Here is a 12,221-nt window from a genome sequence, read left to right as displayed (position 1 = left end):
CACTCCCTAAATAAACCAAATTCTTTATCAACAATTTTATTATGATTGCAAAGCATATAATCCCCTCTCAAATCGTGTACAATATGAAGCTCATACAACATTCTGTTTTTGAGTTATGGACAAAACGACATTTTAGAGCAGTTTAGAGCCATAATTATGAAACGTGTGTAATTTAGCATATGGGGTGTTTTCGGTGACCACTCCCTAAGTAAACCAAATTCGTTATCAACAATTTTATTATGATTGCAAGGTATATAACCCACTCTCAAATCGTGTGAAATTTGAAGCTCATACGACATTCCGTTTTTGAGTTATGAGACAAAAAACGAAATTTAGATGAAATATTTTGCATTCGGTAGAGACAATCAAGGAAAAAGTCCTTGGAACGCTTGGCACACTCTGTCGAAATTCCGTGCAGAATTTCTTATGTTCATGGAAATGACCTATATTGTGTTTGGGAAGAAACATGACATCTACAACAATGATTTACCCTTCCCTCTCCCCATCAAGCAATGTTGGAACACATTGGGGAACCGCTGAAGACATTGGCAGTTCTCAACATTGCACGGGGGAGAGGGGTGACAGTTTTCCGTTATTTACACGCAAGCGTTCCAAGACTTTTTTCCTTGATTGTCTCTACCGAATGCAAAATATTTCATCTAAATTTCGTTTTTGTCTCATAACTCAAAAACGGAATGTCGTATGAGCTTCAAATTGCACACGATTTGAGAGTGAATCATATGCTTTGTAATCATAATAAAATTGTTAATAAAGAATTTGGTTTATTTAGGGAGTGGTCATTGGAAACACCCCTATGCTAAATTACTCACGTTTCTTAATCATGGCTCTAAAATGCTCTAAAATGTCGTTTTTGTCCATAACTCAAAAACAGAATGTTGTATGAGTTTCATATTGCACCAGATTTGAGAGTAGATAATATCCTTTTGAATCATAATAAAATTTTTGATAAAATTGTTGGGTTATTCAGGAGTGGTCACTGAAAACACCTCCTATGCTAAATTACACAAGTTTCGTAATTATGCCCTCTACTGTAGTCAAATTTCGTTTTTGTCTCGTAACTCAAAAACACTACAAATACATTTATTTACAATATCACAATGTTTTGCAGCATGTTTCCAAAATATTTTCAATGTTATTAAAACTTCAAACATTTTGTACCCTTTATGATATAACCCAACATGTAAATGTTTTGTCTAAAACTTGTGTTTGCTGAGTATAGGCATATATAAATGTTTTCTGGAAAACTTGTGTATGCTGAGTATAGGCATATCCGAGCGAATCACAAAGATCATGATGTAACAATTTGAAACAACTCATTTCTGAATATTATTTCTATTAAGACACGCTTTTGCGATGAGAAAAACAAGAAAAAAACACACAATTGAATATACTTTTTAAAAAAAGACCACCACTGGGACTCGAACCATTCACATCGGTCAATAGTCAAAAGGTTATCAGTCTGAGGACTAATCCGCTACGCCACGCTGCCATTTCGCAATCGAAGTAACAAGTTTTGTTCTTTTATAGTAATCAGGTATCGGGGAAAGTGTAAACTTGTATAGAGTGCTTGCACGAAAGGTCATGAGTTCAAATCATCCTCCAGACACGCTCCATAAGATATGCTAATGCATGGAGTACAAAGAATTACTTTGATCAAAACCAGTTAAACAGGTGATTGGTATTGTACTCCGTGCATTTGCATGTCCTCTGGAGCGTGTCTTTAGGATGGTTTGAACTTTGTGATCTTCCATGCAAGCACCCTATAGTAGAAACCTCAAAATGTATCAGTTTACCATAATGACAAAATGGTCCAAAATCGATATTTATGTTTTTAGGCCGCATCTCACGCAGCGTCACGTTCGTTTACATTTGCTATACCAATTGAAAATGTTTTATTGCAACAGGAATGATATAAAATTTGTTAACAGTTAAGTTTACCAATTTGAATTGAAATAAATACGCATAAACAACTCATTTCTGAATATTATTTATATTAAAATACGCTTTTGCGATGAGAAAAAAAAAAAGAAAAGAAAAAAAAACAACAATTGAATATACTTTTAAAAAAGACCACCATTGGGACTCGAACCACATCGGTCAATAGTCAAAAGGTTATCAGTCTGAGGACTAATTCCCTACGCCACGCTGCCATTTCGCAATCGAAGTAACAAGTTGTGTTTTTTTATAGTAGTCAGGTATCGTGGAAAGTGTAAACTTGTATATAGTAGAAATGGCAAAAGTGTATCAGTTTACCATAATGACAAAATGGTCTCAAAATCGATATTTTATGTTTTTTTGAGCTTCACGTTCGCATATATCAATGAGAAAGCAAAAGGAATGAAACATTGATTTCATATTCGTTTTACATTTTGAATTGAAAGAAATACGCATATATATTTATTTCAATTCAAAATGGTAAAGTGTTAACAAATTTCATATAAGAGATCAAGGTGTCATTCCTTTTGCATTAAAACATTCTCAATTGGTATAGCAAATGTAAACGAACGTGACGCTTCATGAGATGCGGCCTAAAAACATAAAATGTCGATTTTGGACCATTTTGTCATTCTTTGCCATTTCTACTATACAAGTTTACACTTTCCCTGATACCTGACTACTATAAAAGAACAAAACTTGTTACTTCGTTTGTGCAATGGCAGCGTGGCGTAGCGGATTAGTCCTCCGACTGTTAACCTTTTGGCTATTGACTGATGTGCATGGTTCGAGTCCCAATGGTGGTCTATATTTTTTCTTTAAGTGTATTAAATTGTTGTTGTTTTTTTTTTTTTTTTCTCATCGCAAAAGCGTATTTTGTTATAAATACTATTCAGAAAAGAGTTGTTTCAAATTGTTACATCATAATCTTTCTGATTCGCTCGGATGTGCCTATACTCAGTAAACACAAGTTTTAGAGAAAACATAAATTTTACACGTTAGGTTATATCATAAAGGGTACATAACGTTTTAATAACATTAAAAAAACATTTTGGAAACATGCTGCAAAACATTGTGATATTGTACGAAAAATGCATTTGTAGTGTTTTTTAGTTATGAGACAAAAACGAAAATTGACTCAGTATCATACAGAAGAGGGCCATAATTACAAAACTTGTGTCATTTAGCATAGGAGGTGTTGTCAGTGACCAATCCCTAAATAACTCAACATTTTTATCAACAATTTTATTATGATTCAAAAGGATATTATCTACTCTCTAATCGTGTGCAATATGAAGCTCATACAACATTCTGTTTTTGAGTTATGGACAAAATCGACATTTTAGAGCAGTTTAGAGCCATAATTATGAAAAGTGTGTAATTTAGCATATGGGGTGTTTTCAGTGACCACTCCCTAAATAAACCAAATTCTTTATCAACAATTTTATTATGATTGCAAAGCATATAATCCCCTCTCAAATCGTGTACAATATGAAGCTCATACAACATTCTGTTTTTGAGTTATGGACAAAAACGACATTTTAGAGCAGTTTAGAGCCATAATTATGAAACGTGTGTAATTTAGCATATGGGGTGTTTTCGGTGACCACTCCCTAAGTAAACCAAATTCGTTATCAACAATTTTATTATGATTGCAAGGTATATAACCCACTCTCAAATCGTGTGAAATTTGAAGCTCATACGACATTCCGTTTTTGAGTTATGAGACAAAAACGAAATTTAGATGAAATATTTTGCATTCGGTAGAGACAATCAAGGAAAAAGTCCTTGGAACGCTTGGCACACTCTGTCGAAATTCCGTGCAGAATTTCTTATGTTCATGGAAATGACCTATATTGTGTTTGGGAAGAAACATGACATCTACAACAATGATTTTACCCTTCCCTCTCCCCATCAAGCAATGTTGGAACACATTGGGGAACCGCTGAAGACATTGGCAGTTCTCAACATTGCACGGGGGAGAGGGGGTGACAGTTTTCCGTTATTTACACGCAAGCGTTCCAAGACTTTTTTCCTTGATTGTCTCTACCGAATGCAAAATATTTCATCTAAATTTCGTTTTTGTCTCATAACTCAAAAACGGAATGTCGTATGAGCTTCAAATTGCACACGATTTGAGAGTGAATCATATGCTTTGTAATCATAATAAAATTGTTAATAAAGAATTTGGTTTATTTAGGGAGTGGTCATTGGAAACACCCCTATGCTAAATTACTCACGTTTCTTAATCATGGCTCTAAAATGCTCTAAAATGTCGTTTTTGTCCATAACTCAAAAACAGAATGTTGTATGAGTTTCATATTGCACCAGATTTGAGAGTAGATAATATCCTTTTGAATTATAATAAAATTTTTGATAAAATTGTTGGGTTATTCAGGGCGTGGTCACTGAAAACACCTCCTATGCTAAATTACACAAGTTTCGTAATTATGCCCTCTACTGTAGTCAAATTTCGTTTTTGTCTCGTAACTCAAAAACACTACAAATACATTTATTTACAATATCACAATGTTTTGCAGCATGTTTCCAAAATATTTTCAATGTTATTAAAACTTCAAACATTTTGTACCCTTTATGATATAACCCAACATGTAAATGTTTTGTCTAAAACTTGTGTTTGCTGAGTATAGGCATATATAAATGTTTTCTGGAAAACTTGTGTATGCTGAGTATAGGCATATCCGAGCGAATCACAAAGATCATGATGTAACAATTTGAAACAACTCATTTCTGAATATTATTTCTATTAAGACACGCTTTTGCGATGAGAAAAAACAAAAAAAAAACACACAATTGAATATACTTTTTAAAAAAGACCACCACTGGGACTCGAACCATTCACATCGGTCAATAGTCAAAAGGTTATCAGTCTGAGGACTAATCCGCTACGCCACGCTGCCATTTCGCAATCGAAGTAACAAGTTTTGTTCTTTTATAGTAATCAGGTATCGGGGAAAGTGTAAACTTGTATAGAGTGCTTGCACGAAAGGTCATGAGTTCAAATCATCCTCCAGACACGCTCCATAAGATATGCTAATGCATGGAGTACAAAGAATTACTTTGATCAAAACCAGTTAAACAGGTGATTGGTATTGTACTCCGTGCATTTGCATGTCCTCTGGAGCGTGTCTTTAGGATGGTTTGAACTTTGTGATCTTCCATGCAAGCACCCTATAGTAGAAACCTCAAAATGTATCAGTTTACCATAATGACAAAATGGTCCAAAATCGATATTTATGTTTTTAGGCCGCATCTCACGCAGCGTCACGTTCGTTTACATTTGCTATACCAATTGAAAATGTTTTATTGCAACAGGAATGATATAAAATTTGTTAACAGTTAAGTTTACCAATTTGAATTGAAATAAATACGCATAAACAACTCATTTCTGAATATTATTTATATTAAAATACGCTTTTGCGATGAAAAAAAAAAAGAAAAGAAAAAGAAAACAACAATTGAATATACTTTTAAAGACCACCATTGGGACTCGAACCACATCGGTCAATAGTCAAAAGGTTATCAGTCTGAGGACTAATTTTACGCCACGCTGCCATTTCGCAATCGAAGTAACAAGTTGTTTCTTTTAATAGAATGAAAGTATCGTGGAATATATATATAAACTTATTATTCAAAATGGTAAAGTGTTAACAAATTTCATATAAGAGATCAAGGTGTCATTCCTTTTGCATTAAAAACATTCTCAATTGGTATAGCAAATGTAAACGAACGTGACGCGTCATGAGATGCGGCCTTAAAACATAAAATGTCGATTTTGGACCATTTTGTCATTATGGTAAACTGATACACTTTGCCATTTCTACTATACAAGTTTACACTTTCCCGATACCTGACTACTATAAAAGAACGAAACTTGTTACTTCGTTTGTGCAATGGCAGCGTGGCGTAGCGGATTAGTCCTCCGACTGTTAACCTTTTGGCTATTGACTGATGTGCATGGTTCGAGTCCCAATGGTGGTCTATATTTTTCTTTAAGTGTATTAAATTGTTGTTTTTTTTTCTTTTTTTTTTTCTCATCGCAAAAGCGTATTTTGTTATAAATACTATTCAGAAAAGAGTTGTTTCAAATTGTTACATCATAATCTTTCTGATTCGCTCGGATGTGCCTATACTCAGTAAACACAAGTTTTAGAGAAAACATAAATTTTACACGTTAGGTTATATCATAAAGGGTACATAACGTTTTAATAACATTAAAAAAACATTTTGGAAACATGCTGCAAAACATTGTGATATTGTACGAAAAATGCATTTGTAGTGTTTTTTAGTTATGAGACAAAAACGAAAATTGACTCAGTATCATACAGAAGAGGGCCATAATTACAAAACTTGTGTCATTTAGCATAGGAGGTGTTGTCAGTGACCAATCCCTAAATAACTCAACATTTTTATCAACAATTTTATTATGATTCAAAAGGATATTATCTACTCTCTAATCGTGTGCAATATGAAGCTCATACAACATTCTGTTTTTGAGTTATGGACAAAATCGACATTTTAGAGCAGTTTAGAGCCATAATTATGAAAAGTGTGTAATTTAGCATATGGGGTGTTTTCACGTGACCACTCCTCTAAAAATAAACCAAATTCTTTATCAACAATTTTATTATGATTGCAAAGCATATAATCCCCTCTCAAATCGTGTACAATATGAAGCTCATACAACATTCTGTTTTTGAGTTATGGACAAAAACGACATTTTAGAGCAGTTTAGAGCCATAATTATGAAACGTGTGTAATTTAGCATATGGGGGTGTTTTCGGTGACCACTCCTAAGTAAACCAAATTCGTTATCAACAATTTTATTATGATTGCAAGGTATATAACCCACTCTCAAATCGTGTGAAATTTGAAGCTCATATGACATTCCGTTTTTGAGTTATGAGACAAAACGAAATTTAGATGAAATATTTTGCATTCGGTAGAGACAATCAAGGAAAAAGTCCTTGGAACGCTTGGCACACTCTGTCGAAATTCCGTGCAGAATTTCTTATGTTCATGGAAATGACCTATATTGTGTTTGGGAAGACACATGACATCTACAACAATGATTTACCCTTCCCCTCTCCCCATCAAGCAATGTTGGAACACATTGGGGAACCGCTGAAGACATTGGCAGTTCTCAACATTGCACGGGGGAAGAGGGGGTGACAGTTTTCCGTTATTTACACGCAAGCGTTCCAAGACTTTTTTCCTTGATTGTCTCTACCGAATGCAAAATATTTCATCTAAATTTCGTTTTTTGTCTCATAACTCAAAAACGGAATGTCGTATGAGCTTCAAATTGCACACGATTTGAGAGTGAATCATATGCTTTGTAATCATAATAAAATTGTTAATAAAGAATTTGGTTTATTTAGGGAGTGGTCATTGGAAACACCCCCTATGCTAAATTACTCACGTTTCTTAATCATGGCTCTAAAATGCTCTAAAATGTCGTTTTTGTCCATAACTCAAAAACAGAATGTTGTATGAGTTTCATATTGCACCAGATTTGAGAGTAGATAATATCCTTTTGAATCATAATAAAATTTTTGATAAAATTGTTGGGTTATTCAGGAGTGGTCACTGAAAACACCTCCTATGCTAAATTACACAAGTTTCGTAATTATGCCTCTACTGTAGTCAAATTTCGTTTTTGTCTCGTAACTCAAAAACACTACAAATACATTTATTTACAATATCACAATGTTTTGCAGCATGTTTCCAAAATATTTTCAATGTTATTAAAACTTCAAACATTTTGTACCCTTTATGATATAACCCAACATGTAAATGTTTTGTCTAAAACTTGTGTTTGCTGAGTATAGGCATATATAAATGTTTTCTGGAAAACTTGTGTATGCTGAGTATAGGCATATCCGAGCGAATCACAAAGATCATGATGTAACAATTTGAAACAACTCATTTCTGAATATTATTTCTATTAAGACACGCTTTTGCGATGAGAAAAACAAGAAAAAAAACACACAATTGAATATACTTTTTAAAAAAAGACCACCACTGGGACTCGAACCATTCACATCGGTCAATAGTCAAAAGGTTATCAGTCTGAGGACTAATCCGCTACGCCACGCTGCCATTTCGCAATCGAAGTAACAAGTTTTGTTCTTTATAGTAATCAGGTATCGGGGAAAGTGTAACTTGTATAGAGTGCTTGCACGAAAGGTCATGAGTTCAAATCATCCTCCAGACACGCTCCATAAGATATGCTAATGCATGGAGTACAAAGAATTACTTTGATCAAAACCAGTTAAACAGGTGATTGGTATTGTACTCCGTGCATTTGCATGTCCTCTGGAGCGTGTCTTTAGGATGGTTTGAACTTTGTGATCTTCCATGCAAGCACCCTATAGTAGAAACCTCAAAATGTATCAGTTTACCATAATGACAAAATGGTCCAAAATCGATATTTATGTTTTTAGGCCGCATCTCACGCAGCGTCACGTTCGTTTACATTTGCTATACCAATTGAAAATGTTTTATTGCAACAGGAATGATATAAAATTTGTTAACAGTTAAGTTTACCAATTTGAATTGAAATAATACGCATAAACAACTCATTTCTGAATATTATTTATATTAAAATACGCTTTTGCGATGAGAAAAAAAAAAAAAAAGAAAAAAGAAAACAACAATTGAATATACTTTTAAAGACCACCATTGGGACTCGAACCACATCGGTCAATAGTCAAAGGTTATCAGTCTGAGGACTAATTCCCTACGCCACGCTGCCATTTCGCAATCAGAAGTAACAAGTTGTGTTCTTTTATTTGAGTAGTCATTATCGCAAAAGGAATGTAAATTGTATATTTACCATTTAGAATTGAAAGAAATACGCATATATATATTTATTTCAATTCAAAATGGTAAAGTGTTAACAAATTTCATATAAGAGATCAAGGTGTCATTCCTTTTGCATTAAAACATTCTCAATTGGTATAGCAAATGTAAACGAACGTGACGCGTCATGAGATGCGGCCTTAAAAACATAAAATGTCGATTTTGGACCATTTTGTCATTATGGTAAACTGATACACTTTGCCATTTCTACTATACAAGTTTACACTTTCCCCGATACCTGACTACTATAAAAGAACGAAACTTGTTACTTCGTTTGTGCAATGGCAGCGTGGCGTAGCGGATTAGTCCTCCGACTGTTAACCTTTTGGCTATTGACTGATGTGCATGGTTCGAGTCCCAATGGTGGTCTATATTTTTCTTTAAGTGTATTAAATTGTTGTTGTTTTTTTCTTTTATTTTTTTCTCATCGCAAAAGCGTATTTTGTTATAAATACTATTCAGAAAAGAGTTGTTTCAAATTGTTACATCATAATCTTTCTGATTCGCTCGGATGTGCCTATACTCAGTAAACACAAGTTTTAGAGAAAACATAAATTTTACACGTTAGGTTATATCATAAAGGGTACATAACGTTTTAATAACATTAAAAAAAACATTTTGGAAACATGCTGCAAAACATTGTGATATTGTACGAAAAATGCATTTGTAGTGTTTTTTAGTTATGAGACAAAAACGAAAATTGACTCAGTATCATACAGAAGAGGGCCATAATTACAAAACTTGTGTCATTTAGCATAGGAGGTGTTGTTAGTGACCAATCCCTAAATAACTCAACATTTTTATCAACAATTTTATTATGATTCAAAAGGATATTATCTACTCTCTAATCGTGTGCAATATGAAGCTCATACAACATTCTGTTTTTGAGTTATGGACAAAATCGACATTTTAGAGCAGTTTAGAGCCATAATTATGAAAAGTGTGTAATTTAGCATATGGGGTGTTTTCAGTGACCACTCCCTAAATAAACCAAATTCTTTATCAACAATTTTATTATGATTGCAAAGCATATAATCCCCTCTCAAATCGTGTACAATATGAAGCTCATACAACATTCTGTTTTTGAGTTATGGACAAAAACGACATTTTAGAGCAGTTTAGAGCCATAATTATGAAACGTGTAATTTAGCATATGGGGTGTTTTCGGTGACCACTCCCTAAGTAAACCAAATTCGTTATCAACAATTTTATTATGATTGCAAGGTATATAACCCACTCTCAAATCGTGTGAAATTTGAAGCTCATACGACATTCCGTTTTTGAGTTATGAGACAAAAAACGAAATTTAGATGAAATATTTTGCATTCGGTAGAGACAATCAAGGAAAAAAGTCCTTGGAACGCTTGGCACACTCTGTCGAAATTCCGTGCAGAATTTCTTATGTTCATGGAAATGACCTATATTGTGTTTGGGAAGAAACATGACATCTACAACAATGATTTACCCTTCCCTCTCCCCATCAAGCAATGTTGGAACACATTGGGGAACCGCTGAAGACATTGGCAGTTCTCAACATTGCACGGGGGAGAGGGGGTGACAGTTTTCCGTTATTTACACGCAAGCGTTCCAAGACTTTTTTCCTTGATTGTAGCTTGACCTATTTGAATAATCATAGAGGACAGTTCATGCACAACTGGTCTCCCTCATGGGTAGGATCTTACTTCGCGGATCTTATATTTTAAGCACGGATGTTTAATTCTCACTGCACGCATTTTCACCTCACTGCACGAACGTGGCAGGAGGCACGTTAAAATAGCCCCTGAACCTCTAGTTATGGATCAATCAAATTGTATGTCTCTCATCTCAGTGACTTAAAATTTAAACAAACGTTAATTTTAATTGATATGCTGTTTAATTAATGAGAACATTTTTGCACAAACAGAAATAAACAGAAATATCACCTGAAGTTTGTAGTAGTTTCCCAGGTAGCTGTATTGGATCATACTCCTCTACACCTACTTCGAGCATTTCTTTGACATATCTTCCTTGTAATTCCATGTAGTCTACTGTGTTCCCAAATGGAAGAACTGTGGATACATCTCCTACTGTAATATCACCTGTATATAAATGGGAAAACACGATTATTACGGGGTCATGCAAATAAAAAAGAAACTTGCTGTTCTCGTGCACGGTCTGTCAGGGCTATATGGTCCAAAAGATAAGAAAATGTGCTTTCCAATAATTAGAATGCCTACTTAAAATTAGTCTTTGTAAAAAAAAAATTAACAAAAAATTAAAATTTTACTTTCATTTGGAAAAACAAGATAATATTTTAAGTGCAGTAATATTGTCCTGGGTAGGATTAGGCCAATGTGCACTAGAGGGGCATGACAACTAGCACTAACAGCCCTTTTATATTGATTTTTTAAGTAAAATGCTAATACCTATTTCAATACATTCAAAAGTCCAGAGAAATTAATGAGGTGTCACTGGAGCTGGAATATATAATAGTACAAATTTGCATGGATGTTTTTCTAGGGCAATCTAGCTATTTATTTAACAATTTATGAACTTACGGATCTTCCCTTTAACACAAACAAATCCAATTGAAATGGCAATTTAGTGAAAAGTCTAATCTAATACTTACGAATGGTCAGCTTCAACGCCTCATTTTATCTTACTATAAAATTGACGCCCTCATTTTAAAATAGAATTAATTCCATCCACACTTGCCAACAAATTCTACCTAAAATTAATAGTGTTCGTTTTAGCTTCTTATATTTTGCGTGCATTACGATTGTAAATTTGTAAAGGACGCGATAGAAGCCCAGAAAACTTTTGATAACTTCCTGCAAACATTCTAACATATCGTTATTTAAGTGTTGACAAAATATTTTGCAAAAAATGTTTGCAGAAAATATTTTTCAATAACATTTTGAAAACATTTAGTGCAGTGTGTTTTCATATAAAGTCTGCACAAAAAGTAACTCAGCTGTTATAAATACGCCTTTAGATTCAGAACTAATAATTGTTTTCACAATATTTCAACATAGCGAGAAGGATGATTTATTTACACACATTTTGATACCCCATTCGTCAAATTTCGTTCAATATTAACAACACAGTAGTGCTTTTACAGAAAAATACCTGAATTTAAAAGTTGCAGTTTACAGCGATCAATGGTTATAATGCCAGCACTGTAAACACGCAAAGCCCGCCATTATCTTCGCGCTTACTTCAAATCAATACAAATAACTGCAACTTTTAAATTGTGGTATTGTTCTTTTAAAGCACTGCTGTATTGTCAATATTGAACCAAATCGGACAAATGGGGTATCAAAATGTGCGTAAATAAATCATCCATCTTTTTATGTTGAAATATTATGAAAACAATTATTAGTTCTGAATCTATAGGCGTA

At 33.8% G+C, this 12,221-nt stretch overlaps 1 protein-coding gene across 1 annotated transcript in view; it reads right to left on the bottom strand.

The window, feature by feature from the left end:
- The window catches only part of LOC140142575 (snake venom 5'-nucleotidase-like), a 94,878-nt gene that overhangs the window by 56,561 nt on the left and 26,096 nt on the right, over nucleotides 1-12,221 (bottom strand). The window contains exon 6 of the mRNA XM_072164569.1: nucleotides 10,764-10,919. Within this exon, the coding sequence (XP_072020670.1) occupies nucleotides 10,764-10,919 (156 nt within the window). The remainder of the gene's footprint in view (nucleotides 1-10,763; nucleotides 10,920-12,221) is intronic.

Source organism: Amphiura filiformis, chromosome 20 (genome assembly GCF_039555335.1).
Source record: "Amphiura filiformis chromosome 20, Afil_fr2py, whole genome shotgun sequence".
Taxonomy (NCBI): Eukaryota; Metazoa; Echinodermata; class Ophiuroidea; order Amphilepidida; family Amphiuridae; genus Amphiura; species Amphiura filiformis.
Note: the sequence above shows the minus strand (reverse complement) of the source record. Positions and strands in the feature narration are given on the sequence as shown.